The sequence below is a fragment of the Emydura macquarii genome, unplaced genomic scaffold (genome assembly GCF_026122565.2).
Source record: "Emydura macquarii macquarii isolate MOO-44397 ecotype Brisbane River unplaced genomic scaffold, CSIRO-AGI_Emac_v2 contig_3603, whole genome shotgun sequence".
Taxonomy (NCBI): domain Eukaryota; kingdom Metazoa; phylum Chordata; order Testudines; family Chelidae; genus Emydura; species Emydura macquarii.
This window is the reverse complement of record NW_027133740.1, coordinates 8,103,630-8,120,124: the sequence shown is the minus strand read 5'-3', so window position 1 is coordinate 8,120,124 and position 16,495 is coordinate 8,103,630. Positions and strand designations below refer to the sequence as shown.

General features: G+C 41.6%; 2 protein-coding genes and 1 long non-coding RNA gene across 5 annotated transcripts in view; 1 reads left to right on the top strand and 2 right to left on the bottom strand.

Moving 5' to 3' along the window:
- Positions 1-8,858, bottom strand: part of PHC3 (polyhomeotic homolog 3) — a 70,693-nt gene extending 61,835 nt beyond the window's left edge. For 2 of the 3 annotated variants that reach the window (XM_067536624.1, XM_067536626.1), the window contains exons 1-3: positions 8,824-8,848; positions 4,506-4,653; positions 3,351-3,509 (exon numbers count right to left, since the gene is read on the bottom strand). In XM_067536624.1, coding sequence (XP_067392725.1) covers positions 3,351-3,509; positions 4,506-4,653; positions 8,824-8,837 — 321 coding nt within the window. In that variant the 5' untranslated portion in view covers positions 8,838-8,848. Of the gene's footprint in view, positions 1-3,350; positions 3,510-4,505; positions 4,654-8,823 lie in introns of all 3 variants that reach the window. The other variant, XM_067536627.1, reaches the window with a different exon arrangement.
- Positions 8,859-9,833: 975 nt separating this feature from the next.
- LOC137145602 (uncharacterized) lies at positions 9,834-15,074 on the bottom strand. The gene is made up of 3 exons (XR_010917684.1): positions 14,759-15,074; positions 11,734-12,949; positions 9,834-11,187 (listed from the first exon to the last, which is right to left on the bottom strand). It is a non-coding gene; the product is annotated as an uncharacterized lncRNA (long non-coding RNA).
- A 489-nt stretch (positions 15,075-15,563) lies between these two features.
- The window catches only part of PRKCI (protein kinase C iota), a 47,772-nt gene continuing 46,840 nt past the window's right edge, over positions 15,564-16,495 (top strand). Inside the window, exon 1 of the mRNA XM_067536663.1 lies at positions 15,564-15,940. Coding sequence (XP_067392764.1) covers positions 15,813-15,940 — 128 coding nt within the window. The 5' untranslated portion in view covers positions 15,564-15,812. The remainder of the gene's footprint in view (positions 15,941-16,495) is intronic.

Below are 16,495 nucleotides of genomic sequence, written 5' to 3'. Positions count from 1 at the left end.
TTACAGCACAGTGCACACCAGACTATGGGCCATAAACTGAATGGTGCCCAATGTCCTCAATTTGCATTAATATAAAGGCATTCAGAACTTTGCAGGATTAGGATCTATGAGAGGAACACAAACTGACAAAAACCAAGAAAGTGTTAATGATGGAGCTGGGTGTTTAGTTCACTACATATAGCACTAAAAACTTCCATGAAAGACTGCTAATGTTAAAGTGTAAAAATCAGTCCTCACTAAAATCTTTTTGAAATTGTTTTGCACTATGATTAATAATACTCATAAAATACCATCCAAAGGTAATTATGCAAACTTCAAAGACACTTTTCAGAGTTAAATGTTTGGTCATTTCAGCTATTTTTTTCAAAAGAGAAAGCAATACAATAACTGAATGGCATAAACTTGGAAACAAGTTTCACCCTCCATCAAAAACTACTTTATCGTTTTTAAATGAAAAATTCCAAAACATTAAAGGTCAAAATATTTTTGAAATTTGAGAGGAAAAAAGTCTATTGCAGCAAGGCCTTTCATTTCTGGTTGCAGCAGGAACCAAATTTTTATGGCTAAGACAAAAACCCCTCATAATATGGAATAGAGAACACCAGCCTTTCCATTCTAAACTATCAATGAACTAACACATTTCTGTAATTGTATTCAGGATGATTTTTACTGTCATCATTCTTAATATTAAAACTAAAGCCTGTTGGAGACCCATTTAATGGATAAAAAACAAAGTTACGTTTGTTCTGCCTGTTACAATTGCTTAAAAATTTCACTCGTCTCTCTATTGTTGGCTACTTTTGAATTTGTTTACAAATATTTGCTTTTATTTTCATGACAATCTTGCTTTGCTTTTGGGGGGAAGGAAAGGCTACCTCCAACTTGGACAACAAGCCTAAAATGTAGAACAGCAAGGAAACAGGATCTACTTGCTAATTAAGAATGCAACCCTACTATGCTTACTCACATGAGACGTCCCCCATAGATTTTAATATGCGCTCACATGAGTAAGGATTACAATATCAAGTCCTGTGTGTGGATTATATTTAATGTTTTTAAAGTCAAAATCCTTTATTGAACATGGATGCAACATGAGTTACGTTCTTCTGAGTCATCTCAATTTTAGGTTGAGATCATGTGACTGTCTCAGGCAATCAGCATCATCCAGTGGAAAAGATACATGACTGTGAGCCAGCAACCTCTGAGTCCTAATCCTATCTGACAAAATAAAGCTGTATAGCCTTGAGGTCTTTAACTCTCCATGTAACAGTCTCTCCAATATGTAAAATTATAATAATTACCTCTCTCAACAGGATACCGTTCCCTTTCCAGTAACCACTAAGGTCAATGGGAGTCATTCCACTGACTTTAATGAGCACTGGATCAGGCTTATTGTGATCATTAATGCTAAAGCCTTTGCAAATGGGAATACAACATAGCATTGTCTTATACTTTCTTTTCTAATTTCAGAATTACAACTGAGGTTTGTTGTTATTTATCAGGTACCCATATTCCATGGCACAACTCGCTAAAATTAAGTACCAAAATAAGATATAAAACACTAATTATTTTTATTTTATCTAAATTGGGGAGTATTATGTTTCTTCCCTCTGCTCCAGATTTGGGAGGAAGTAACTGGGGGGAGGCTGCGGGCTGGAGAGGTTTGGATTTTTTCCTGTTAACATCAAGTCCTGTACCATATAATTATCTGTCTAGTGTATTTTAGCATATGTAATGGACATCCAGAGCATTGGATGGGCACCTACTGAGTTTCTTATAAAATTAAACAAATTATTCAAATGGGTTTGGAATCTACACAGAGACAATTAAAAGAATAAAGTCATTAAAATACTATATTTAATTACTGTGAGATATTTAGACATGCACACTAAAGCTGTTATTAGGTTTGGTAATGGTTTACATTTTTCATCCTAGAACATTAGTTTTAGACTTGTGGCCCTGGGAGTCCTCAATGCCAACTGGCAGACGGCTCACCCCACTGTAATTCATATCAGGCTTGACACACACACTACCCACAATGCACTGTTATCATAATGTGCGTCTAAACAGTGTCATGTAAGGTATTATATGTAAACTGGTGACACGCTGGTCCCAGAAATCACTGTGTGATATATGTACAAGTTGTGTACAAAGAGTTGTGTGTGCATGTATCCTGGAAATATGTTCTTATGATGCACTTGAGAGGCAGTGCATACACTAAGCCTGACAGCCTAGACAAAGGAATATGGATTTGTCGGTCTGACCAGCTTGATTGCAGGCAAAGGACAATGTAAGTACATTTATATATAAGGTAAACAAAGCCATCAAGCTAACAAATTGAGAAAGGAGGTCAGTGATCTCACCAGGGGACAGAACCTGTCCCCACGATGCCCTATTGACTCATAAAGCAGAGATAATGGACTTTGGGTAACATAAGCAGAGCAAAAAGACCTTTTAGCTATCCATCACTTCGGGGACAGAGTACAGCACCCTCTCAGCCTGTGAAAGTTGGATCCCCTTGCCTGGGGAAAACTGGGAAAAATTGCTTAGGCAAAGACTGTATTTTGCTAAAATTAAGTTTCAATCAATTGAAAGTGTTTTATTTTTTATATAACCATACCTGTCTCCTTCTCTTATTTAGTATCACTAAAATCTCCTCTTTCTTAATAAACTTTTTCTATGAATAAGGATACCATTTAGTCACAGAGGTCACAGATTCTGGGACTTTAACAAACCTCTGTGACTTCTTCGGCTTCAGCTCCCAAGGCTGTGGTGGGGGCTGAAGCTGCCAGTCGCTGGGGCAGCTGCAGGGCTCAAACTTCAAGCCCCACCAGTGGTCAGCCCTTCCTGCCCTCCAAGACTTTTACTAAAAATAACCAGGACAGGTTGCTGGCTTCCTTGAATTTTTTGTTTATTGCCCACAACGTGTCCATGACTTTTACTAAAAATAACTGTGACAAAATCTTAACCTTAACTATAAACCATCTCAATGCTGTTATACTGAAGTAAATGCGAGTCTTCGACTTACTTAATAGGCTAATATGTACACTGTCCCTTTGAAGGCAGAAAACTTAATTTCTGTGAGCGTCCCATGAGAGGGACTGCACATTGCAAGGAGAGGTCCCTGAGGAACTCGAGAATTGAAGTTCGTTGATTGTTACTGCAAGGCAATGTTAACACTGGCAGAGTCTTGAGGAATTTGCTGGTGAAGCAGACAAATTGCTTTGGCAGGGAGCAGATACAAAGTCTAATCTCCAGCAAAACTCACTCTTGCTGAGGCAAAGGGGTAACACAGTGGCTCACAGTTCTGGGTGTCCTGAGCAGAACATCACAACATGTTTAAGTCTCACCTGTGGAACAGCTGCCAGACTCTGAAACTGAGTACTGCTTAAGTGCTGCTGTTGTAAGGCGGCAGTCTGCAGCATTAGATGCTGCTGTTGGGCTGCATACATCTGCTGAAGGTACTGAGTAGCTGAGCTAGGTGGACGGTGCAAGGCCTGTTGAATAACCTGCAATATACCAATACGTAACAAATCACAATTAAAAAATACTACACTATTTTAATCTTGTTAATACTATAATGGAAATTTACCCTTGCAAAAAATAAAAACCAAACAAAAAATTGTTTTCCCTTAACAACTGTATAACACTAAACTTCTCACATAATCATTGTTCAAGTGAATTATAGATTGTAGCTAACACACACATTTTCCAGTCTACAGTATTAGCCTGTTTCTTGACAATCCACAATATATAGCATCTTTTAACTCAAATGTTCCCAAATCATTTTACAAATAAAATACATACTATACAGCACTACTGAAATGCTGGCTTTTCTGAGATAAATGACAGACAGATAGATAACTGGCACTAAGAAATGTTGTACAACAACCAGGATTGGAGCGAGAGGGCTGGCAAGAACACTAGAGCAAATTTCTATGCCTACTCTTTGAAAATGTGTCACAGGATCTTTAGGATAAAATCCTGGCTCCAATGAAGTCAATGGGAGTTTTACCACTGACTTCAATGAAGCCAAGATGTCGTCCTTAATGCCTACGCACACTGGTTTTTAAAGGTCTCAGCAGAAAAATCTCATACACAAAATACATGGTACACAATTTATTTATGCAAAAGACAAGAGAGCTGAGCTGACCCTGCCATGATAAGGCTGTGGTTCCAAGGAATCTGAGTATTTCATCCATTCCACTACTTATTTATGACCAAGATAACAAATCTAGTCTGTATAGTGCAAGATTCAAGTCAGCACCACAGCTTCTACTACTGAAAGTTTTTGTAGATAATCAGTATTTCATGACACTCAAACAAGTCAGACACTGAGAACCAGGAGGGAAAGCAAGAATGAAACATTTAACTTACTAGCATGAAGCACTGCCCAATTTGTCTTTATAAGCCAGTACTGTTCCCTGTGTTTGAGTTTTTAATCAGTAAACACTGTTTCTGATTTTTTTTCCTACTCCTCTGTACACTACATCACAGCCCAGTACCTGGACAGCATGTCTGTCAGAGCCACTGTAGACAGATATCTGCGGTGGTTGCGTCCGAGAGGAGGAGATGGTGGTGATGGTAGTTGTACATGCGGAACATGTCGTTGCATTTGGTTCATTTTCCATAGCTGTGCAATGTTCTTTTAGCCTGGCAGGAATTGAAATTAAAGCAGTTCATTTATACTAGTACATGATGTACTGAATTTAAAGAAAAAAATCTAAATTATTCCAAAGAAATAAGCACGGACAATTTATGTTAATTCCTAAGAAACGGACTCATTGTATATTACTTGTGGACAGGCAGACATAGTTTTAAGCTTGTGAAGGTATTTTATTTCAAATTATTCAACAAAATACACTTAAGCTACATCAATCAACTATTACTTTAGGAATCATAGGCAAAACAGTATACCACCAAGCTACAAAAAAAGGTCTGTTAACACACCATCCTTCAAAGCAGCATAGTAGGAAAACCATTGGCCACCCACATCACACTCCTGCACCAAGATAAAATTTCTGAAAAAAAATCACTGGTGATTTGTATTTGCCTTCAGGAGACAAGATTGTGGGAAAATTGCCTTCACTTCTTCTGCTGCCTTCTAAAGAAGAGCAGCATTATACAAAGGGAGTCTTCTTATCTATTCTGACCTCTCTTTACCCACCAACTGAAAGAGCAAATTCCCTTCACTTAAAGCAGATCTCCTAAGTTTTCCTAACCAACCTTTCCTCCTTCTTCTGTAGAAGATGATTTCTCTTCATAAAAGCCTTGTTTAAAATTGAAGTAAACGCAGTATGAGTTTCGGGTGGAGTTAACATTGTTCTATTTTCTGTTTCAGTATGGCCTGAGCAACAATAAAGAGCAGGGCTACTATTTTGGGAGGAGTGGAGTGATGGGGAAAACATACACCTTTTCTTAAAAATGTAAAGCAAAAGAAAACGTAAGAGCACAGAAAGCAGTCCTTTAGAAAGTTGCAGTATATTGCAGACAAATAGCATTGCTAAGAGCATCCTAAAACTTTTGTTGAGTGCTATCCCACAGCACATAACTTGTAATAATCAATATATTGTAACAAATATGTGACAATCTAGGACTTCACACTTGTCACTATGCCATTTGCCCTCGCCATTGGGAACCCCATGGCAGCAGTGGGAAAATAACTCCAAATTCTTGCTCCTAAAGTATAAACCCCTCCCCCCCACTGCTTAAGATGAAAGAGAATTTCCATCTGTAAAATGGGAATAATGATATTTGCTTTGCAAAATGCTTGGGGATCTACTGATGAAAAATGCAATGTAAGAACTAGGCATCATCATTAGGCATCATGTATAGGGCCTATGATTAAGGCCACGCATCAGTCATGGATTCCGTGATTTTACATGATCTCTGCGACTTCAGCCCCGTGGCACAGCCTGTCAGCCCTGGCTTCAATCATTCCATGATTTATTGTTTATTGCCTGTGTCCTGTTCGTGACTTTTAATAAAAATACCTGTGACAAAATCTTAGCCTGACCTATGATACAAACTGATCAGTTCTGATACTCTCCGGCAGTGGACAACAGCATATGTACACACGCCAATGTCATTCAATATTAAGAAAAAACTGAACACATAAGGCAATTAATTTAAAGGCAAACTTTACAGCATTGTATCTCCCTCCTGTACAAGTATTGGGTGCACTTCAATGAAACATTTAAAATTTCTCTTTCTGATTTGAGCAGAATTTTGCATAATTCAACTAAGTTATCATCAATACAGGGAATGGAATCACTCTGGATGTTTAATGTTCATAATTCATAAGTATTTTGGAGGTACAACACTGGCTATGAGTGTGATGCATCCGCCTCTAGTGGCTGATCCACAAGAGGACAACAGCTTACTATTTCTGTGAGATAAGAGTTACCCTTTAGCTCAAGTGGTTCCACTTGCTCAAAAAGAGCTTTATTACTCTCCAAATTTTCCCTTCTGTTAACTTGCTGAAAATTAATGCAATAACAATATGAAGAAAATATACTGTAATTATGCAGAGCTTTTGTCATGGATAGTTTGAGATCCAGTCATGATCTCATTGGGTCCATAACTCACTCAAATCAACCATGTTCCTATGTTTTTGCCACTGTGCGGTCAGAGCTTAACAGAATGGGGTCCTGAATCTTCATTGCACTGAGGTGCCACCACAGTACAAACAATAATAATGGAAGCAGCATTTGGACATTTTGTGTGTGCGCATTATGTCCTCTATTGGTTGGTTGCAGCTTAGAAAGAACTAATGGTATTTCATTAGGTGACTGCTAATGTGACCTTTTGTTAGCTCAGGTGACAAAGACCTATAATTTTTGAGAAATTTGTATTTTTGGAGCTGAAAGAATCTGGAATCCAGAATCAGTTCAGCAGGTGGGCAATGGTTAATGACAGAAAGGATAACCTCGCCACATTTAAGGTTGAAACCAAAATCCCCTTTATAGGGCTGACTTTATCCCTCTTGCAATGCCCTACAGCCCCAGCACCACCCTCCAAAACAGAGAAAATAAAAATCCTTACTCTTACAAGTAGTTTAGTCTCAGGGACAGTTATCTTTTCTGCAAACTTTCATTAAATTGAGCACTGCTGTAAAGTTAGAGACACTTAAAAAGTTTTTATTTTTGAAACATGACCATCTTAACTTTGGCCCCAAATGACTACTTTCACCAGCAATCTCAAAATATAAAAATACAACAGAAAACAGTTGTGAAAGATCTAGAGATTAAATAAATTCAAAGTACATAGCATTATATATTCTCAAATTACAGTAAGAATAATCTGAACATATTTTTGAAAATGGTTTATTATTTATTTATATTTTGAGATTACTGATGAGGGAACAGTTTTGGGTCAAAGTTAAGGTTTTGGTGTCATGATACAGCATCCACTACTTTATATTTGATAATACCGTTTATTATGTAGGCAGTAAATGATTCATGATGTCATTAACTATTCATTTTCTTGTTTTTAAATGGTTGGATTTTTTGTAAGTGATGTGGTAGACAAAGTTGTTGCGTGGCAACCATGATTTTTGGAAACAAAGTCTTTTTATATAAATATATATATTTTATTCTCCCTCATTCAAATTTTCACAGCTTGTGATGCAATGCAGGAAAAAAATATTTACTATCATAAATTAGGTTTAAAAAAAATCTGTCGGTGTAGGCAGTGTCTACATTGAAGTGCTACAGTGCGCAATCCTTGTATCTACAAACTGCCACCCAGTCCACTGTGTGCTCTTAAATCTGTCATGGAGCTTAAGCACAGTCTACACAAGCAACTTATTTCAGTATAACTACATCGCACAGGGATATGGAAAATCCACATCCCTGAGCGACAGTTATACTGAGTTAACTCTTGGTGTAGACAGCACTATGTTGAAAAAAAGGGCTTCGTCCCTGGACAAAGCTACGGCCTCTCGGAAAGGTAGATTAACTATGCCTAAATCAGAAGCTCTTCTGCATTGGTGTAGCTTTCCCGCTGTAGCCTTTTAAGCATAGACAAGCCCTCACGCTGCTTCTTGCCATTGTTAGACTAAAATTTGGAGCAGCCCATGCAACTAAGTGAACCCAAAAAAATCACGTGACAACAGAGACACCAAACACCAGGGATCTGCAAAAACACAGTGCTAAGGGAATAGAGTGCAAGCTGTACTGCTGTTTCCGGCGGGACCTGGGTTTTGCCAGGAAGATCCCATGCAGGTGTTACTTGCAAACCCAAGGACTCTTACAGACTCCGTGAAACTGCTTGATGAGGCCTAGCCACCCCAGCGAAGTCTCCCCCCCAGGCCAGGCCCTCCGCAGATTGCCCTGTGGAGACACACACACTCCTGGCCCCCATGCCACTGCCCTCCTCCAACTCCCGCCCTGAGACGCACCACAGCACTTGCCCCAAGCCATCCACCCCACCGCTACACTGCCTCCCACCATGACGCTGCCACCTCTGGACCGGGCCGGGCCGGGCCGGGCCGGGCCGCCCACCACCGCATCGGGCCAGGCCCCCGTCCCCAGGGCAGCCACCCGTCCCATCCTGCTGTCCCGTGGGGCGGGCGGGCGGGCCAAGACGGGGCCCCTGGTGCGTGCAGCGTCGCAGGCAAGACAGGAGCCCCAAAGGCAGGACGCGCCCGTGGCCCAGCGATGCCCTGCCCGGCAGCCGCTGTCAGAAGGGGAGGAGAACGGCTCCCTGCATGAGCCTGGCCCCAGGTCGCGGCGTTGTCAAGTCCCGGTGCGCGGCCCCGCCCGCTTCCCCCTCCCCCATTCACCCGAGCGGGACCGGACTCGCCTCGAACGAATTACTCACTCCGCTTCCGCCATCTTCTCTCCTCCCTCACGGGGAGGTACTGCGCATGCGCCCCGCCGCCGGGAGGTTGGAGAGGGGAGAGTGGGGGGTTCTGAGCCGCCCCCTCCCGATCCAGACGTCACGTGACCTCTCTGGCTCCCTGCTGGAGGTGACGTGGTGGTATCTTAATCTCACCTACCGGAGAGCACGCCGGCCGTCTGTCTGTTGCTCCAAGAGTGGGCTCCATAGTGTCCCAGTGATAGGCTGCTGCAGTGTTCATCCTATTCCCTGCAGGCTGCCTAGCCCGCACCCCCTGTGGTATCAATAAGCTTCTTCTAGAGCCACGGACTTTAAGGGGGGCTGATAGCCACGGGCTAGGGTCATGGGAATTTTTAGGGGCCTGTTAGCATTTTAATCAAGTCCTGTATCCCAAAACTGCCTCCAGGGCCCATGAAACGCCATCACGGGTCATGGCAAGATGGTGACTGCACTATAGCCCAGCACCACCAGGGCACTCTCTCCCTAACGATTGTTTTTGGAAAATGTTAAAGATGGCATAGGAGACAGGATGGTCAGAATCAGGGTGGTGAGAGCATGGGACTGGGGAAAAAGGGCACTCTGCAGTGAAGTAGCCCAGCAGCCTAAGCTCTGCAAGCCTGAATCGGCTCGGCTGGCATGGGCCAGCAACAAGGTTTTTCTTTGCTGTGTAGACATACCCTCACTGTTCTGCAGAGCTCTATGGGGTCTGTGTAAGATTTGAGGGGGTAGAAGTGAAAAAATAACCCTAAACCTTAGTATTTTCACTAAATACTTTGTGTAAATTTTCAAAATCAGTTTTAAAAAAAAAACTTTAAAAACCCATTTTAGAATTTTTTTTTTTTACTTCCATTTTTTTAAGCAGGTCAAGTGGTATCAGTCAAGTCTGTGCATAACTTTACCAGCCACATCCTGCTACCAGAGAAACTCTTTCATTCTGCACTTGATCTTTTGAGGTGCTGAACATGTACTACAGCAGAGACTGACAAAAAATAATTGACTAAGTATAAATTTATTGGTCAAGGTATAGTCAAGGTCCAAACTCCAAAGAAAATCATAAAAAAGCCAATAATGATAAGTACATAAAAAGATTTCAGGGTTCATTCAAAAGCATCATGCAGTCCTGATTTGGCCCATGGTCCACCTATTGACTAACCTGTCCTACGGGTTCCAAGAGCCCTCAACTCTCACTGGTGAAATCAGGATGCCATTGAAGTCAATGGAAGTTTTGCCATCTACTTCAGTGGGGCCAGGATTTCACCCATTCACTTCAAAGGGAGTTGTGGGCATTCAGTGTTTTCTAGGAGGTTTTCACAACCTCACAGGACTGGTTCTCATGGACCTGATTCTGTATCCATTGATGCCAAGGAGCAGGGGGTCTTTTCATCAACTGAGTGGAAGCAAGAATTATTTCAACTTTACTGCTTCTAAGGTAGGGTTGACTTACCTACACAGTCAAGATTAGAGCAAATACATTTCTTATCCTTTGTGACTGAAGATGATGCTGATGATGGTTTTAGGTCTTATAAGTACGGTTGTGGCTAAACAGAGTGATGCAAGATCCATAGGGCAGTTAATCTTGAACTAGATCACTTAATCGTTGACTACGGCTTGCCAGCCTGATCTATCAGTTGCTGATGACTCTCAGCTGTCAAGGTTAATGTTGCACTGTGTTCTTGAAGCATTTCTTCTGGCTACCTTATTTGAGGTTGCCTACTTTCAGTTCCCCATACAGCAACTGCTTTGGCATTCTGGTGTCATCCATCCTCAACACGTGATATAATAAGCATGGTTTCAATCCCTGTGGAGTGATTATGTTCCAGAACTTCATTATTGGTAATTTTATCCTGCCATTTGATGCAGACTATGGCATGCAGATTCTGTAAATGGAACTTATTTAGAAGCTTAATGTGATGGCTGTAGTAGGCCCAGGCTCGCCTCCATACAACAAGTTGGATAGCACAGCTGCTTTATAGACTTTTAACTTGGTTTGAACTGTAATTCCATGTTGCTGCCAGAGAGTCTGCCTGATAGTCTGCCAAATGATGAACTGGCTTTGTTGATACGACTTGTCAGATCCTTGTCTATAATATTGTAACATAATTAAATAATATATTACCAAGATAGCAGAAATCTGTAACAGACTCTGCAAATCTGTCCATAATCAATTGTATATCTTCTAGAGTATGTGCTTCCAGAGTCAGTCATCGGCATATAGCAGCTCATAAACAGTTGCCTTGAAGACCTTTGTGGAAGATCACAGCCTGTTCATATTAAATAATTTTCAGGAAGATCAGAAACACATCCAGATACCGGCATTCAGGCCTCTTGTAGCATCATTGAGCATTGCTGCATGGAAGAGATTAAACAAGAGTGAATTAATTACACAGCTCTGCTTAATAACATTAGTGATAAGAAATGGGTCAGACAGAACATCATCTATGCAATTCCATCATGAAATAGCATCAGAATGTTGGTGAATTTTTCAATCAAAATTGCATAATAATCGCCAAAGCCCAGTTTTACTGACAGTATCCAATGCTTTAGCCAGGTCAATAAAGACACTGTAAAGGTCCTGTTGCTATTTTCTGCATTTCTTCTGCATCTAATGGGCTACAAATATCATGTCTGCCACTGCTTGTGTTGGCCTAAAACCTCATTGCATCTCCAGAACCACACCATTAGTTACATTGTGTAGCAAACTATCAAAGAGTACTCTAGTCAGAACCTTTCTAGTGATGAAGAGTGATGAGATACCACAATAGTTATCACAGTCAAATTTTCACCTTTCCTCTTTTATATGGTGACAATGGATGTGTCTTAAGTCCTGTGGTACATCTTCAGTACCACTGATATTAAGAAATAGTCCATTCAGTCACCTCAGCAGGCTCTTACCTCCATACTCAAATATTTCTGCAGGAATGCCATCAGATCCGGTTGCCCTGCAGTTCTTCATGGCACTGATTGACACTAAGCTTCATTTGATTCATTAACCATTAGCAGAAAGAGATGAATAAAAAGTTACAAATATTATACCAAGAATATTATTCCAGAGCTGTTAAAAGATCTGGAATACTTCCATTTTTCTACACTCTATGATGTGGGTATGAAACAGTGGAACAGTATTCAGCACTGGATGATATTTCCTGATTGATTGTGTTTATTGGGAAATGTAATTTTTGTAGGTGAAATAAAATGCTTTCCTCGGTGGATTTCTGAAAAAGAAAGTTTTATTTCAAAGATGTGGTCAAAAATACAAAAATGGAGGGTAGAAATAAGCCCTAGAATGAGAAGAATATGAATAAGTAGAATAATGTCAGTACTATACCCCCATGCTTTCATTAGGATGTCACAAGGAATGATTTAATCATGTTGTCTAAAACTTGAAACTCTAAATGAAGGAGATATGAATTAGGAATTAACTCAGTCATTCAAATTTCTGAACCAAATAAGTGAAATAGATAATAACCCAACTGTTTTTCTTTTTTTTTTTTTTAAATAACCCAGTCATTTTTGTTTTCAATTTATTGTTTCAAAGAAATAAAAATTATGGTAAGGCGTTATCTTTGTCTGAACTTTTCTGCATGGAAGTAATTTAATTAAATTTGATAGGATTATGTGTGAAGTTACTCCTGTGTAAGAGTTTGCAGGTTCAAGTCCGTAGCAATTATTCAGTAGATAAATAATTAGGATTACAAAATAATCACATATACTAAACTATTAAACAAATCAATAGCTGTTAAAAAAGGTCCATAAAAAGACACTATAGACAGACAATTTAAAAAAAGCAAATATATCTTAAGAAAAAACAGTATTCACAGAGCCAAACAATTTGGGATTCTTGGGATAAATAGCCTGATTTCCATAGGTGCCGAGCCCCCATTGACTTCAGTGGGATTTGTGAGCTCTCCTCCCTTTTGAAGAGCAAGCCAATATACCCCGATCTTACAAATCCTGTATCCTGTATAAGATAGTGATCACTTCCTATAAGTAGGTGCTGTGGCCCAGATCCAGTACCACAGAATTCAATGGGAGCAGGATCCAGCTCTGAATATCCTCTGCTTTCTACTCAGTACCTCCTGAAGGTGATTGACACTTCACAGGATCAAGCCTTCAAAACAAACAGACCAAGGAATATATTAAACAAAAAAGGGAAAACAGAGCATATATTTTTATTCTGGAAGCAAAGACCCTTCAGTTGCTAATCAAGCAATTTCATCATGATCAAATGATTAAGTGATAAATATAAGAAACAAGCAATTTCCCCAGTTAAACATAGTGTCACTGTTTATTTATGTTAGCAGGTTGAATGAGAGAAACAATTGAAGATCAAGATATGACAAAGTGGGATAATTTAAGATTTTGCATTACAGAAACATGGCTGATAAATTGTGTATGATGCCTGTTCAGCCAAGGGTTAAAACCTTGTTCCCCATAGTTAGCAACTAGATTTGTAATCATTCCCCAAGAAACAAACTGTTTTCTTATCAAAGTTAATTGGCTGCAGTTAGTTTACTATCCTACCTGCTAAGGGAATCAAGTAACAATGGGGAATGAACTAAAAAATAATATACTGGGAGTCTGAAGCAGTAGAGGAAGCATGAATTACCTGAAGAGGACAAATTACCTAAATAGAGTATTGTTATACTACTGTATATTATCTGAGCTCTAGAAAATGAAAGTCTTAAGGTTTGTCTACACTACAGAAATTATACTAGCATAGCTATGTTGGCATGATGCCATTGTATAGACATAGTCTATACAGAGAGAAGGGATTTTTCCCATTGGTGTAGGAATGGGAACATTACCTCCCTGAAGGACAGTAGCTATATAGACAGAACAATTCTTCTGTCAATATAGTTGTGTCTACACTGGCGGTTGGGTCAGCATAGCTAAATCAGTCGGGATGGGTTTTTCACATGCTTGATCAATATAGCTATGTTCTCCTAATTTTTAAATGTGGACCAGCCATTATTTGTTTGTTGAATGCTGGTGAATGCAAGCTTTTACGTTAGATCTATATCTAGATGTGTTTATTCCCTTTTTTTTCCTGGAGGTGTTTAACAAGCGCACTGACTGACTTGTCACAAGCAGTTCAATTATCATATAATATTTTACTCCACTTACCTAAAAGCAGTGACAGCAGGAGGAAGAAAAACAGATCTACAAATCTTTAACTGTAAGATTGTCTAAAAATTTTTTTTTAAGCAAAGAGCTATCATAGCTCTATGTTTCCTTCTGGTAAATTATTGATTAAATTATTTGCTGCCAGAGAAACAGGATTAAAATGACACCCATGTTAGTGGACACAGGATAAAAACAAATGAAAATAGATCACTCAGGCCACCTGAGTACTCTAGAGTACTAAAGAACACTCCACCCAAATTCCTCCTCTCCCTTGCAAACTTGAGGAGACTGTTCTAGCAAATTATTGCTGCCACTCTATCCTGTTGCACCTGAATGCTGTAGTGAACATTATAGTTCATGCAGATTTCAATCATTTGTTTAATTGAAACCTGTTAATGAATCATAACCTCAAAACAATGGTAATGCATATCAGAGTGCTAAAAAAGGAGTAGTGGGCAGTGAGTTTCCACAGGTACTGCTCTAGGTGTTAATTCTGCTCCCAAAACACCTGATAGAATTACCATTAAAATACATAGAGAGATTAAAGTGGGTGAAGTAACATTTTATTGGACCAACTTCTGAAATAGAGTGAGCTTTCAAGCTTATACAGAGCTTGTCTTTCTCACCAACAGCAGTTGACCCAATAAAAGATGTTACTTCACCTACCTTGTCTCTGCAATATCCTGGGACCAAAATGGCTACAATAATACTGCATTAAAATAGGAATTGGATTGGGCTCAAATCAAGCAAAGCATTCAAGCATGTGCTTAACTTTAAACAATAGAGAGCTCACCTTGATTTCACAGACCACATGAGCAATGGGGAGGAAATAGCAGTTTTTCTGGTCCAGCCCACCAAAGGTAGCCATCTCCACACCTTCAACTGCTCCAAGTGAAGAACACTATACCCTTAAAAAAACAATATCAGGGATGCTGGAACAACTTTTATAGTGGTGATACTGAGAGCCAGTGAACCAAACTAGAAACCCTATATATCATGGAAACCATTTCAAGCCTGGGGGGTGCACCCCTAGTTCCAGCACCTATGTCTACCAGACACTGCTCTTCCACCCGACGCAGACCCTTCTCTGTAAAATCCTAACAACCTCTACACACACTATTCTGCTGCCCTTGCAAGAGACGGGAACAGCGCAGCCGCCCTGAACCTTAGTGACTACAAGCCCCAGAATTCCCTACGGCTCTAGCCCCCCCCTCGGCAGTACGCCCCAGAAAGCTATGGACTATACCAACTTTGGATAACAGAGGCATCACGGCTATCGCACACCTTCACTTTAGTGCAGGATGCGAGAGAAGATGGTGGCCGATCCTACCTTTTTCTGCACACCTGGTCTCCGGATAAATCGCTTTGGTGCCTGTTTAAGAAGAGTCGGATTTCTCTCCCCCCCCGTTCATTTTCAAGAGTGTAGAACAGTCCTCCCAACAATATTCGCACCTGAAGAGACTAACTAAGGAGGCAATTGATAGGGAGATCCCCCCCCTTCGCAGTGCAAAATGAGCTGATCCCATCTCCTCGTGTCATCTGACTGGTTTATTCTTCTCTCAGCTAGCTTGCTTATTCCCTCCTTTTCGCTCCAAGAAGTGGTCTGTCCCGACCCCCCCACCGCATTATGGGTCCTTGGATCGGCCCGTCACGGGCGGGGCTCGACTCTGTGGGAGGAGCTCGGAGGGTGACGAGTCACGACGAGTTCGGCGCGGGGCAGACCAGCCCAGCGCTTCCCGGAGCCGGAGAGGCCGGAGCCTGTGAGGCGGTTGCGGGGCCGCTGCCGGAGTCGCTCGTTTGGCCCCCCACGGCCGTTTCTCTGGTCGCCTCGGGAAGGGGCGGGGGAGATGCCGACTCAGCGGGACACTAGTGGGGGCAGCGGCAGCAGCACCACCATGTCCCACCCGACGCTGGGCGGGGGTGGCCTCGGCGGGGATAGCGCCCACCAGGTCCGGGTGAAAGCCTACTACAAAGGGTGAGTGACGTAGACCGGGCGGGGTCACGGGTGCTCGCCCTCGGTGGCTGGGGGGTACTCGGGTGGGGGCGACTGAGGCGATATCGTGGCGGGGGGAATGGAGGCTGGGGTCAGGGGGATGACTGGAGGCGGTGCCGGGGGGGGGGGGGGGGGAAGCAGGCTGAGCTGGGGAGCGGAGAGCTGAGGGGCCGTGGGGTGGTGGCGGCTACGGGCAGGGAATGGGCGGTGAATGGGGCAAGGCTTATGGGGAGGGGTACCTGGCATGGTCGTATGGGCAGTCGCTGAAGAGGTTTGGAATAAGGTGAAATGTGGGGTTTCAGGGGTTCCGGGGCTGGGTGCCTGCAGTGACTATGGGAGGATTCAGCTCTGCTGAAGCTCAATGGGATATAAGGGAGGTGTGGCTTTGGGGGGCGCACCCTCGTATCAGTTCGGAGAGAACGGTGTGCTCATGTTGACTGTATAGTGTGGACTCCTGGGTTGGTCTTTTGAGTCAGAGATTTGGAAATACTCCTGTTTTTCCCCAAACAGTGGGTGAATAACGTTAATCCCCCCCTC